The 14,889-nt window shown below is 45.9% G+C and overlaps 1 protein-coding gene across 2 annotated transcripts in view; it reads right to left on the bottom strand.

Annotated features, from left to right (window-relative positions):
• Bre1 (E3 ubiquitin-protein ligase Bre1) overlaps window positions 1–14,889 on the bottom strand; it is a 28,298-nt gene that overhangs the window by 4,586 nt on the left and 8,823 nt on the right. For both annotated transcript variants that reach the window (XM_077701075.1, XM_077701076.1), the window contains exons 6-7: window positions 11,185–11,269; window positions 5,005–5,190 (exon numbers count right to left, since the gene is read on the bottom strand). In XM_077701075.1, the coding sequence (XP_077557201.1) occupies window positions 5,005–5,190; window positions 11,185–11,269 (271 nt within the window). The remainder of the gene's footprint in view (window positions 1–5,004; window positions 5,191–11,184; window positions 11,270–14,889) is intronic.

Raw genomic sequence — 14,889 nt, 5'->3', positions numbered from 1 at the left:
TTGGCTACATTCTTTAAAATGTTCCAATCATAGTTAAAAATAATCATCTGGCCGACACCGGTGACACCAACAAGCAGTTTTTCAGCACATTGCCCGCTTTTTCCTGTAGGCACCTGTGCACAGCTAGGTACGCGCTGTCCCTTAGTCTTCAGTGAAACTGCTCTGTAGCCTAGCGTGTGCGCATTCAGGAAAATGCGCTAGCCTATGAACTGGACTATACTGCCATGAAGATTACACTATGAGCAGTTCGTCTGAGAAAGCAGGCCCTGATTATTCTGACGTGGCCAGCTACTACAAAAGAAAAGAAATGAAATGCTGGGAGTAGTGCTTTTTGCTACCTTAATGCAATTTAGGAATCAGTGTTTAAAATGTGATTGCTCTATGATTTGACTGAAGTAACCACTGTGAAGGTGTGACTAGAAAATTCCGCTCCTACTTTGCCTGCTTTACACATTCTGCTTTACAACACAACAAAAAATGCTCTTCTACATGCCCACAGACCCAAGCTTTTGTTTAGGCAAGTTCACAAAAAGGCTGCGATTTGTTTTCAGAAAAACCACAAAAGCACACAAAAGCCAATCTTATTGCAAACACAAAAAGTGTGCATATATATTTGCCACCTTAAACCTCTGTACATACATTTAACTCTTGTCACGGCGCCTATTCAAAATCATTCAATTTGAACGATACCTTCGGAGCGCCTTTCCATAGCGTTCCAGGCGTTGCTCGAACAAGTAAAGCTGTTTGGAGTTAGATCAGAAAATGGCCTTTCAAAATCAATCTTGTTTTCATTTTTGCAACAAAAACGTGATTTTTGACACGCGTTTGAATCACCCGAGTGTGGAAAAGGGGCGTGGTCATCGCGCGTCACTGCTACCAACGAAGAATGTGTGCCACTCGTAATTATTCTGCATCAGCATTTGTTTTTTGTTATCAGGACATGAATGATGAACCCGCAAACGATTTTCAATCGTCATGTTTGCACTCTGACCGTAATAATCCCAGAAATCGGCTGAAAATGCCAAGCAGTGCCTGGTTGCAAAGCTACTTTATGATTTTAGGCAGTTTTATTGCCTTTGCGCACAATGTTCTAAGTTCTGTGGTAGTTCTACTTACCCCAGGACCATTCGCAAACAGTTTACAACAATTGCAGTTTCGCTTCTGCATCGCGAAATTCATATTTAGCGCTACTAGGCAGTTACCCAACTTCAAGGCTACCCGCAATGGCGCCTTGAGCGTCCGCGACTGATCCTCGAGCAAAGCATGCTGCTCCCAAGGAGGTTGTATAGAACTTCTGGAGTGGAGATGGTGCTCGAAAACTGACGCCGACGGCCGCCATCTTGCCGTGGGTAGAAAACTCGTTCCGCGGTAGCAGACGCATTGCATTAGTCGCATAATGTACTTGTTTTTGCGGCGGGTTACGTTATATTTTTGCTTCCGTTCTTTTTTTGTTTTCTTTTGTTTTGTTTTGCAAGTTGATTCTCTCATGCGGCTACCTTCAAGCGCACCGAGCTTTTCTTGCGCGCGTTCATTTCGCCGCATGTGGTTTCGGTTATGCTCCCCTCTCCGTGTTTCTAGTTAAGCGCTTCGCAAGTCGCCCGTGCGTGCGCCCGGGAGCGCACACATCTGGTAATTATTTACATTCTTGGGCGCTAACAACTAAAATAAACAGTAGACACAATGACATTTTTTTCTGCCCCATGTGTCGTTCTTCCGAGTTCTCTCTTGCCAAAGAGCAGAACTCGTGTTCGTTCGATTCTCGTTCGTGGATGGATGCTCCAAAGGTGTAGAAAGCAGAAATGGTCTGCTCGTGCGTCGCGTTCGGCTGCGCTAATCGCGCGAAGAAGGCGTCGGGGATCACCTTTCATCGGTAAGTACTGAGGGTATCTGTTTGTTTTGGGTTTCGAGGGCATTACTAGAGTTAACGTTATGAGTGCACATTTGCCCGCCGTTTGTGCGTGATGTAAAGGGAAAATTTGCCGTAGCACCTGCCGTCCGCTTACTGAGCATACCGTACGCGCTTGTTTACGCAGATATGCGAATGTTTTCGCTCGTAGTTGTGGTGGTCCTGTAGTCGCTTGGCTGCGCGAAATCACATGTTTGTAAATATGTGGGGCGCAAATTGTTTTTCCACACTACTACTTTAAATGCAGAGTATTGCTAAGGCAGTTGTCGTCAAAAATCAAGACACTCTTGTTTAATATATTTCCTTTACATCCGGCCATACGTGAATACACTGACGTTTCTCGTTAGCGCTGTTTCGTAGAGGTTTTTGATGCACCGCAATGCTCTTCCGCGTTCTTCGTCCACATGATTTTCTTATCAATAGCACGCTGCTCGCGTCCGAACTTGCGCGGTCAACGAGGTTGTGAATGTGATTGAGTAACCTCCTGCGAGTAGTTTTATTATCAATAGCACGCTACTATCGTGCCAACGTGCGCGGTTAATGTAGTCGTGCATCCAATTAAGTAACCATCTGGATTTGAAAAATAAAGTCAATGCGAGTCCCATGCCTTCTGTAAAGTGCACACGGAATAAAAAAAACCTGCTTTAATGTGCTTCAGTGTGTGCCAAATCCATTTCGCAAAATACGATTGAAAAGGTGAAAATAGACCCGCCGCGTTGGCTCAGTGGCTAATGCACTGTGCTGCTCATCCCTAGAACGCGGGTTCGATTCCCTGCCGCGGCAGCCGCGCGTTAAACCCCACAAAGAATCAATCAATCAACCAATCAAACAATCAATCAAAAGCTCGTGCTTAATTTGGTCTTCTTCGGCAAGGGCAAAACTGGGCATGTTGTTTAAACCAGAAAACGTGCATTTGCACTACATATAAAGATTGCAATATCCTGATGGATATGATTCTTGCAGTACTGCTTAAAAACCATTCGAACCGCTACTGCGTTATTATTTATTAATCATTATTGAATAAGCATTCATTAATCCTAGCAACGCCGCTAAAAGAAACAAGCGTCAAATAATCGCGCTTTCGCGTGTCCCGAACTTCCAGCGTGAAATCACGGCTAATAGTAACCTTATAACGCGGAATCTCTTGCCATGGCGCGCAACATGAGGTAATTTTAATGTTAAGGGGGCGGTCTATAGCCTTAGCTATACCGAATAAACGTTTATTGAAATAAAATCAGGGGTGGTGCCTTTAGCATAGCGCTGCGCGTTTTCCCGCATCGACAGCTCTGTTGACCACCGTAAGATATACACAGGCGAACTCGCTGCTTGAACCATATCTTACGTCAAAACCTTACGCGTAAGGCAAAATTCAGTCTGCCCTCAAATATCGTAATCGGTAAACTACCTTACCACCGTTTTCTCCCTTGTAAAGCCAAAAAAACGCGACCACACTTCAGCGTCCCTGCCGGCGCAGCGCCTTTTCTACCCACGGCAATGTGGCCGCCGACCGGTTCGCCCGGCTTCACCTCCCCGCGTTGCCCGCTATGGGCGGCCTCCACTCCAGAAGTTTTATGCAACCTCCTTGGCTGCTCCTGATTTCACTGAACCCTACCCCGATTTCTCCGACAAGAACTTCAGATGCAAGTCAAAAGAAGATCACACCCAGTCACCAGATATCTGTTCCGACGAGGGCAGCGCTTCAAACTAGCTTTACACACTGCCAGCTGTTCGCCTTCCAGTTTCGTTTCCATACGAGGGTATCTCCGGGGGTCTAGTGTTGCTGCTTAGTTAAACTGTCTATTCGGACGGAGTCTCCACTAAGTTTTTGTACTGTTTCATTTAAAAAATGTTAGGTGGCGCTGCAATAGAGGAGGCTCAATGAGCTGATATTTTTTATCGCGCAACAGCTACTCGGCCAAAGTTTGCAGGGCACGATTCTAGTGCATCGCTCCTCATTCCTGCAAGCAAGGCTACAATTGTGAGTAAGAAGATGATAATAAAGCTCAGCTTTATGATTTGAGAGATAACTGACCGTGTACGTCAACAAGCATGAACCATGGAGTTCCGTTTTCAACTTCATGCATGTTTTTCCGCATCGCGTGCTTGTCCCAAATATTGTGCTCGCAGTAAATGCAAAGTCAGTCATTGACAAGATGTTTTTACGTTATGCGGGGGCAAACTGGTGCCTCTGATAATGTCAAACCGCCAGATTTATTCCAGGGAACCACCCGAAATTCCACATTTTGAATTGGAGGTTGGGCTTCACCGCATGACACGAGCACCGTTCGTGCTAATATATTTTATTTATATCTGACAAACTGTTCCGTGCAAGTCGACATTTTTTCTAAGGCGTGTTTTGGAAATGTTTCCCTACAAAATGTATATTCTAATTTTTTTCTACTACCGGTGGTTTGATATACACAACTCCTTTTTTGTCATTTTTTTTTTACATTTTGACAAAAATTTTGATTTTGACATTTTTTTCGCAACTATGATATATGAAAACATATAAAAAACCGGTGTTATTGGAAAGGCCGTTAAAAAAATATGCATTTTGTGATCCTGTAATTAGTACCTAACCAATTTTTTAGCAGAAAAAAATGTTTTCTTGTACCCATAAAAATCGGTCAATTTTCCCGCGGTAACGAAAGAGTTAAGCGCATACATTTGAGACAAGCTTCGGAAAATCAAGGTTTTTAAGGTTTTCATGGACCGGCGCAAACCATTTTTTAGCCTCTGTACCGCTGCATTTGGCTCACCGCCGTTGCATTGTGTTCGCAACCCACAGCATCAGCTTTGGCACAGGATTTTACACACATCAGGCACCAAAGTGTCCACGTTCTGAACCAGCCACCTTAGCTTAAATTTAGGATTTGTGGCACAGCAGGCCACAAAACAGCCCTGCTTGCGTTCTGTTTGTGGGGGAATGACGCATTACACAGAATCCACCGAGACAGCCAGTTGGGTTGACTGTGGCAGCAGTGGGAACCATCGCCCGACAGCTGGTGCACGCTTCACTCCAGAGGGCACTTCACGCCACAGCAAAGGCAGCGAAAAGGAAGAGAGAGAGACCGTGCCCCTGCGGGCCTCCTCCTCACCTCCTGCTTCTGGGCGGCGAGGCTCTTGTGGAGGTTGGCGACGGTGTCCTCGAGGGAGCGGATCTTCTTCATGGCGTCCTCGTCGGCCAGCTTGCGCCGCTCCTTGCGCTCGTGTTCCGCCAGCTTCTTCAGCTGCTTCAGGTGCTCCTCGGCCTCCGCCCGCGCCTTCTTCTCCGCCGCCATCAGCTGCAAAGGAGAAGAAGGGCACGCTCTGCTTCAGGACACGCATATCCCCTTAGAAGGCTATACTCCAAAGCACAGCTTCCTGCTTACACAGGCACCTTGTAAGCCTTCCCAGGCAGCAGCAGAAGGCACAGAGCCAGTGTAACCAACGAAACGACCCACTGCAAAAGAAAGTTTTTGTCAACAGGCCTCACACTGCCACCCATTTGGCACACTTATTCACAACAAATAGCGACCCTTGATTAGAAATCATCTCCAGGTGCAAAGAACGTGGCACAGGTCTGGTCCCCTTAGGGGCCATACAGACAAAATATGTACAAGTTTGTTTTATTCGAAAGATTTTGTGTTTTAGAACGTTCGCAATGCTTGTCTGGCAGTAAATGATGCCACTGAGAAATTAATCAATTTAGGTAAAAATTTTCATTCTCCCACCAATTCGTGTTTTTGTGATGTGTGCCTTGATGTCATGAGGGCGAGAGTTCAAATGAACTTCGAGTGCGTCATTCGGCTGTGCAGCCTTGCTTATCGTCTGTCCTCCAAGATGGCGCTACCATGTCAGCCAGACAACGTTGTCCGCTATTGCTTTGTTTTTGAGCGTATTTGCTCCTGGCTTGTTTTTGTTACGGTAAAAAGTAATCGTTTCGTGAAACATGGGGTATGCTTGACAAACAAGGCGACGTAAGACAACGTCGCTTACGCCAATCGGCCAGTTTCGTGTAAGACAACCCCAAAACAGCAGACTGAAGTGCAGCTAAAACAAGCATAGTGCGCCCAGCACCAAAAGCAGTGCGCATCGGTACTTCTATGCTTGTGTGTTTTCGCAACTTTCATTGCTTACCCCACCATTCTTACTGCTGTAAAATGAATATGCATTACATTTAGGCGTAAATAGCTCGTTCGTCAAGTTTTTTTCTGCCTAATTTGCATTTGCGTTTGCCGGCCTCAGCCAATCGCAGAGCTGGTGCATATGTGACATCATGGGTTCTGTTGCGGCAAATGAGCTAGTGGGTCGCATGGCCATTCCCTTTTTTCCTTACTACAGTTGAACCTCGATATAACGAACCTCGATTTAACAAAATTCTTGATATAACGAATTTTTCAAAGTTTTCTATCAAAATTTTGTTAGACGCATGTATTTTTATCTCGATTTTACGAAGTAATTTCGTGCGGCACTTCCGATTTAACGAAGTCACGGCAAGAAAGGAAGAACGAAATTCCAGTCGAGGCACGTTTTGTTTTGCCTCTCAGAGACGACATTGAAAACATTCAGTACTTGCATTAACTCTTAAATGGCTAAAATGAAAGAAAAGCAATGAAATCTGCTGTTGACAACAATTAAAAGCGATGAAAGAAGCTGCTCAAACCGCTAGCGGTCATAGACGGTTGAATAGTGCGGCCACCATTTTAACGTCTCTTTGCCTACGCCAGCGCCCTCTATGCTTAGGCTGCCGAAGCCTACTTCAAGCTTTTTTTCTACGCGTCCTTCCTCACGGTGCTGCTGCTCTAGGTTGTGCGTGCTGATAACCACATTAATATTTTGTTCGTGCATCATTAGTTGAGTCTTGTAAGCAGTGTGAGCACTCCAAGGGAAAGAAAAGTGTTCTGAACAAGAGCCCAAGGAAGTGTCGGTGAAACCGACGCTAGACTGATGGCCACCGAAGTGGTGGATGCCATCGACGTTCTGCTGAGGCACGCAGGTGCACGCGAATGTTTAAGAGCAAGCCTTGTTAGCTCTGTCAGCATACGAGGTCAAGAAATGCCAAGCACTGCTTACGGACTTCTTCACTACGGCTTAAACATCGAGTGCTGGTGGCAATAAATTGCTCTCTTTAAACGTGGTCATCTTCGTTTCATCTGTGTTCATTAGACAGCTGCGATGCAGAGAAATCGGTTTCTTTAGGGCTCAGTGGGCATAAAAGTATATTGCTTAATCGAATTTGGCCGGAAGATATTTAATGTAAGCTTTCCGCTTTAGCGGGAGCACGTAAGCGCTGTTACACAGTCGGTTCGCGTGTGCTCCGCTCGACTCACAATCGTGGCTATCTCTAGTGTAGTGGCTGCTTCACGCGCCCATACTGCAGAGTTTTGGTACATGAAAAGTCTTTCGGAAGTTTCATAGCACCCTTCCGCTGTTGGCCCGCCGCACCCCTCAACGCCGCGCCTAAGCCTACCACTGAACGGACGAAAAGAGGCGTAACTTCGAACCAGCACCTCGCCGGGGTGAAGTTCACGGGGCATGGATGCAGGTTCAATTGACTAACAGCGGCGTTTAGTATTGACCGAAATGAAAAAAATAAAAATTGGAAACCCAGTCTGCTATCACATTTAATAAGGCGTTGAGGAAAAGCACCGGTTTTACGACGACACATAAACTACCGACAGCTATCCGAATTCCATTGCCTAAGTGTTGAAACCCTTAATTCACACAGTTTTCGCGGCCAGTTTTAGTACAAATTTAGTACTACATAGCAGTTGTTTCTGGGCGATGGGCAAGGTTTTGAAGCCTCAATAGCTGGTTAAATGAACTGTAAAATCGAAACCTCGATTTTACGAAATTCTAGATTTCACGAAATTTCCGCCCGCAAGTACGACTTCGTTATATCGAGGTTTAACTGTATATGGTTTATTTGAGTGAAGTTTACGATAAGAGTGGTGTCAGTAGAATTCTGACGAGGCAATCTTTCGAATGAACCAAACTTGTGTTTTGTCTGCATGGCCCCCTTAAAGGCAAAACCGGCATAATCCAAGTGTGGCGGTAACTACCGAGCGAACCTTAACGTATATGGTTTATTTGAGTGAAGTTTACGATAAGAGTGGTGTCAGTAGAATTCTGACGAGGCAATCTTTCGAATGAACCAAACTTGTGTTTTGTCTGCATGGCCCCCTTAAAGGCAAAACCGGCATAATCCAAGTGTGGCGGTAACTACCGAGCGAACCTTAACTACCGAGCGGTTCCTAGAACCTGAGGCGTCTCACAAGTGCTTGTACTGAGAAGATGTGCACTTCCAAACTTTGCATGCTTCATTTCTTTGTGGAAGAAAAGGGAACCACGGATTGCAGCGAGAAATTGCTGCCTCCTTTGTGCTGGACACACCCACCGTACACGTCACCGAGCTTTAACGACTTCTTTTCGACGCCACACAAGTGAAACACCTCCACCACTTTTTCTTCCAATAACAACGATGCAAAGGATCATGCTCTACAAGACGCCAGATAAGTATTTTGCTCACCCGAATTGCTGACAGGGAACGGCAAACAAATGAAATAGGAAAGCAACAACTACTGATAACCGGCCGCCAATGTACAAAGTTGATACCTTTGATTACCCCTCTTAAAACTAAACGTCAGTCATGCCAAATCGTCCACCGACTCGCTGGTGCTGATGACAACACGAAAACCACCCAAACTGCAGTGGAATCATGCACTTTGCAGAGTTAGCACAAATTACACGATTCCCAAGTCGAACATGGCGCCTGCAATGTGAGACCATACTGTGCACTTTGAAATTCTGCGTGCGTATTGGCACTGCCTAGATGACAAAATATGTACTATATACAAAAACAAATGGCACACAAAGTGGAAAGCAAAGCCTGCTGATACGTGACCGCCGATGGTCAAGGCCAATACTGTATTTACTCGCGTAATGAACCTCCCCCCACTTTTCGTCTTGAGAATTTACTTTTTTTGTCACTTTGAATAGAAAATACAGCGAGAATATGCTTTTATCTCAGCATGGTTGCTGATGCTGTAAACGATTGCAGCAACTTGATATCACGCTACAGTACGCACAGAAATGCTAAAAACGCATTCCAACAAAAAGAAATCTCAACGGTAGCAAGAGACGTGAGCGCGAATGCCGTGGCTCACAATTTAAAAATTGCGCGCTTGCATAGCGCCACCTGCTGAACACAAAACGGACCTTCTTGCGCCACAAAAACGTTGCGGTGTGCGAACAAAGCACAAAACGTACTCCGCACTCCTTCCCTGCTCTTTGCTCTACCGGCTGGTTCTAGCGGTGTGTGAACAAAGCACTAAATGTACTCTGCACTTCTCCGCTATTGCTGTTCCACGATGTCGCCATTACGCTCCGTGGTTTTTTCTTCAGCTGTGTTCCTACCTTTTTTTGTGCTCCTGGAGAGCGCCGTACGATGGCCTAGCACGTGAGCTACACAGCCCGATTTAAATTGAAGGCAGTGGAGCATGCGTTGATGCACGTGGAAACCGCGTGGCTGGGCGGCACTTCAGTGTTGACCCATTGCGTGCGAGATGTTTTTGGGCGATGAACAGGGATCCCCGTGTGGGTGGCATGTTGAGCTAGTTGGTGGTTTTCGTGGCCCCAAAGAAGAGAAGTTTCCCAGTGTGGGAAAAAAAGTTCTAGAGAGCCTTGACGGCGTGGAAGATGGTGCGCTGCGGGCCAACAACGAATGCGAAGCCGCAAGCGACTTGAGGACAGCTCCATGGCGAGTAGGGGGCCACTAGCACGTTGTAAATAAAAAAGAAATTTAATTACCTACATGCTTTTACAAAAATGGTAAGGCGCTGATAGCGCCTTATCTTAGCAGCTTTATTGTATGAAATTTCAACTTTTAAAAATCTTTAAATTTTCTCCCGCATAATGAACCCTCCCCCCAAATTCATGCCGAATTTTCTGGAAGAATATACATGGCAGACATTTTAAAAGATTCATTCTTTGCCAACTATGTCGATGAGGGCGGAGTTATCTGTGTCGTCCGCTGACAGATGAGGGCATCGTACCTCAAGGCCAAGAGCGCAGAACCTGTCGTTGCCAATGAATGCGAGGCAGAATAGGACGAAGCATGTGCAGCCAGCCGTTTTCTCAGGGGCCATGGCTATATATAAAATGGCACCCATCTCTGCTTCCTGCTACGTTCATTTGTTGGAGCAAAAAGTACCGATTGCCGCCTTTAGAAACAAAGGGCAGGTCACAACTGCTGGCTTTTCCAAGGCTCAAAAGTGTTAGCATGCCTAAGCTGCTTCCCAGTGGCACTGTAGGGCTGTCATCGTTCAGCTTGATAAGTTCGAACTTTTATTCAAACTGAGACGGCGTTCTCATGTAGTTTGAATTAACTAATTAACTAGCTTTTACTGTATACGTGCTACAAGAGAGGCCTGGTGCCGTACCACCTTCACGCTCACATCAGGTGCGCGCGACTGCTCCGGACCAAACAGTGCTCCGCTGTTTGGCTGAACTAAGCAGACATCGTACATGGCTGGACTACATCGGGGAATGCGCCTTCAATAAACCTTTGTGTGCACTCAAGCTATGGCAGTTCTCCAGTTATGGAAGTTGTGGGCCAACTTCACCACCACTCGAGTAAAAAGGGGTGCAAAGCCACCCTCCGCGTGGTTCCGACCTTCCTGCAGCTCAACCTGCCGTGAAGAAGTCGTGCTTCGGAGAATCCACCTGGGCGCCGCACTGACAACTGCTGTGCGAGCAACGTGGACTTCTAGTCTTGCGGATCCCTCCCCCAACCTGCCCCTACTGACCTGCCCCTGTTGCTGAGGCTACATTGGAACACTACCTAGGTACGTGTCCAGGGCTCCAACCAGCCCAAGCTCGACACATGGGGGCCAAAAGACATCGCCCAGGCCGCCCTTCCAATATTCATCGGTGGACGCACGGCCCCCTTTACAAGAAACTGTTGGAATTGTTTTCGGAAACTGGACTCCATAGTTTCCTGCAGTGCCCTGCATCATTGTGTGAATTTTTTCTCTTTCCGTCTGTGTCGTACTTCTGTCCTGTTTTGTCCATTGTTTCCTTGTTACTTATGCCCTGTGGCAAAATGGCGCAACATGCAATAATAATAATAAAAAGAGAGTAAGAAGGGGCACTGGAAAATAAAGATTTGAGCCGTGGTTGCCGAGCTGTATGTGCAAGGCCGCTTCGTTCCTCAGGGGGTCGTGCGCCAAGCAAAGAAGTACAGGCACAATGTTCCGGCGCGAACAGCGAGTCCAAGCACTGCCCCGCTGGCTCACCTGGACTTTGTCCCTCTGTTCCTTGGGCGCCCCCTTGTACATGTCCAGCAGCAGCTTCAGCTCTCTCTGGGCCTCCTGGGACTTCCTGCGACAGGAGGGAGCAACGGGGGCTCAGCCAAAGCTCTCACGGCTAGTGCCAACAATGGAAGGCAAAGTCGCTCAATATTGTACACAAGTTACACATCTCCCTAAGGCCCCACGTGTTAGAAACTGGTCTGCAGTTGGCCCCCTGTGCCGGAAGCAAACAGGGGGCAAGCATAGGGTTTTTTTGATTGATTGAGTGATTGATAGTGGTTTCCCCTTTGTAGCAGGGTGATTATGTATCAGCATACCAAAAAAAAAAACCTAAAAAGAAATTAATATACCTACGTTTCACTCTTTGTTTAATACTAGCGCTGCTCTTGGGGCAGGCACAAAAAACTTGTTAGGTCCTAGGCAATATTCCCCTCTGCTTTTCGTCCACCAGCACTCCCTCCGTGCTACCCTTAAATCCTGGGGCTTCTGGAAGCCAAGTATTTCCCTCTATAGTGGATTAAAGTGGGGTAAGTGGATTAAATAGCCTGCCATCTGGTGGCAACAAGCTGAAGTGGTACGTACTCGAGAGCTTGCAACTGTAGCCGTAAGTCATAAAAGGAGAAACCGTACAAACAGAAGTAAACATTATTTAACTTAACTAAGTTGTGCAACTATTAGGTAAGTGTTTATCAAAGTTCAGGTTTTTGTCTCCAGCTAGGTGCTGTGCCCGTACACTTGCCCAGATTTTGAAGTGGAGCTTCGCAACTGGTGTGTACTGAAGAACTCTGACGGGCGGAGAAAATTACGCCCTCTATCATTCAGTCTCTCGAACTGACTTCCGAAATAACTTGCACTTGGCAGCCTGCTCTGTTGACTTCCTCCTGAGAGCCAAATTCATGCCCTCCCTCCCTCCCTGCAAACACAGTTTCAGAGCGAGCCTCAATACATAAAAGCATCATCTCTATGTTCACTTAACCCAGCGTAAGCCGTATTAAAGAGGCCGTGAACACAAAATGCAAGTTTGGTTCATTTGAAAGATTGCCTCGTTAGAATAACATTAGCACAATTTGCAACGTACAGTTTGCTCGAATGAGCTACATGAGGAAAACGGAGAATACGGTAATCAGGTCACTCACCGGCTACTTTCCCGCATTGAACTTGCGATATATTAAAGGGGCCATGCAGACAAAACGCAAGTTTGGTTCATTCAAAAGATTGCTCCGTGAGAATCATGCTGACACCACTTTTAACGGACACTTCGCTCAAATAAGCTACAGAATTGGGAAAACAGGCCACGGCCATGCGACCCACTAGCTCATTTCCCGCAGCAGAGCCTATGATGTTATACCAGCATGCTCTGCGATTGGCTGAGGCCGGCAAAAGCAAATGAAAATTAGGCAGGGCTTACAAGCTTGCAGAGTGAGCGAATTCCGCTAAAATGTAATGCATATTCATTTTACAGCAGTAAGAATGGTGCGGTAAACAATGAAAATTGAGAAAATACACGTAAACATATAAGTACCAATGCGCACTGCTGATGGTACTGGGCGCACTATGCTTTTTTTGGCTGCACAGCAGCCCACCGCTTTGGAGTTGCCTTACACAACACTGACTGGTTGGCTTAAGCAACGTTGTCTTACGTGACCCTGTTTGTCAAGCATACCCCATGTTTCACAAAACAATTACTTTCTACCGTAACAAAAACAAGCCAGGAGCAACTACGGTCAAAAACAAGGCCACGGCGGACAACGGTCCGCGGCTGACTATGGTAGCGCCATCTGGGAGGACTGACAGTAAGCAAGGCTGCAGAGCCCAATGACACATTGGACGTTCTTCTGAATACCCACCCTCATGACTTCATGGCAGACGAAAATCTTAACCTAGATTGGTTAATTTCTCAGTGAATACAGCATCGTTTGATGTCGGACAAGCACTGAGGGCACTATAACACACGAAATCTTTCGAATTAAACAGACTTGTATTTTGTCTGCATGGCCCCTTTAAGGGCCGCTTGCTGCGGTTAACTCAGGCCAACAAAATCCAACACAAATAAACAGGCGTTACAATCTCGCAGAACAAGTTTTTTGTGCTTGAATAGAGTGCAATAATCTTTTTATAGCAGTCACAATGTTGATTGAACAAAGGAAGTCACAAACGAATACGTAAACGTAGAAGCAGTTAGTGCGGCTGTATGCTCGCCGACGCTACTGAACACAGCCATCAGGCACACTGGGCTTCTCTGACACGACACTGGCCAAATGACATAAGCGACACTGCCACTTACGTGGCCGTATTTGTCAATTCCTACCTAATGTTTCACAAAACAATTATTATCAAACAAAATAAAAATACAGCAGGTACAGTTGATGAACCCCTTCATATGAAACATGTACCGGGGAGCAGTTTCTGTCTCTTTCTACAACATGTCTCGTTTAAGCAAGGAACCATGTTTTCATCTGATCAACCTCTAGTTCAATGTGGGCACCGTACAGCTAAAATAAGCTCAAAAGAACGCTGCAGCACGTGGCAAAATATTCATTATGTCTGGCCCCCAGAATTTATGAAATAGTCCTGAATCTTTGTTTGCTTCATGACTGTATTTACACTGTTTTTTATAGCAGCTTCTTCAAGCTTTTTCTTCTTACACAGTCTGCGAAGACGAAGAATTGTAGATGTCGAGTTCACAAGCCTGATGAATAGCCAGAGTGCACAGCTTCTTCCACTGTGTGCTCTAGCCATTCATCACGCTTGCAGGACTCTACATCTGCGATGCTTCTCGATTGGGAGCTACGCGAGTGGGAGAGCCAACCCGCATGCGCGATCGCACTCCAATGCATGGCAGTAAGCTCTCAGCACTTCTGTAAGTTGCATTTCCATTGACAGGGCTTCTCATCGTCGTTTCATAGCTGACTGAATCACTGCATGTTTGGTGAAGTTATAATGAATAGTGACTGCGGGCATCTGTCGTGCCCCTTTGTTTCCACAATGGACGCAACTGCAGTTAGTGACTGGTGGCACCGCATCTGAAGTTAAAATGTCTGTTACAAGCGAGATTGTTGACCAAAATTCAAGGATAACTTGTCCGTTATAACCAACTATCTTCTACCTCCGATGTCTGTTATAAAAAAGGCCGAAGTAATGGGAAAGATAGGGCAGCCATCCATGTGGATGAATAGTGTCTCTTATACTCTATTGTTTCTTACATCCATGTCTCTTATAACAAGGTTCAACTGTATGCATGTTCGGTCCTTAAGCAGACAGCAGCAGTCTCAATCAACATAATTTTTGTTTCAGATGTCTGCCCACAATACGCCATTGCCGAATTCATGAAACGTACAATGCCGAGAGAGAATTAAACTTTTGGCATAAATTGTTTAACTTCTGAGTGAATAAAGCATTGTTTGTGGCACTGTAAAACATTAAATCTTCTGAATAAAACAAACTTGTGTTTTGTCTTCATGGCCCTATATACCAAGGTAGGTGCTCCCAGGTACATTGAGACGGTCGCAGAGTTCCTTCAAACAGAAGAGACCCGCGAACCTAGACACCACACAGCTAAATACAAACTTTGTACATCTTTAAGATTTTCTCGACTCACCAGTAGGAATGACCCTACAGTCCATTCCATCCAAAACTATGTATGAGAACTAGCTAATTGAAAGTAAATTATCTCACACTAGACCTAGAAAA

This window comes from Haemaphysalis longicornis, unplaced genomic scaffold (assembly GCF_048455015.1).
Source record: "Haemaphysalis longicornis isolate Haplotype H1 unplaced genomic scaffold, Haemaphysalis longicornis Haplotype H1 scaffold_20, whole genome shotgun sequence".
In the NCBI taxonomy this organism is placed as follows: domain Eukaryota; kingdom Metazoa; phylum Arthropoda; class Arachnida; order Ixodida; family Ixodidae; genus Haemaphysalis; species Haemaphysalis longicornis.
Note: the sequence above shows the minus strand (reverse complement) of the source record. Positions and strands in the feature narration are given on the sequence as shown.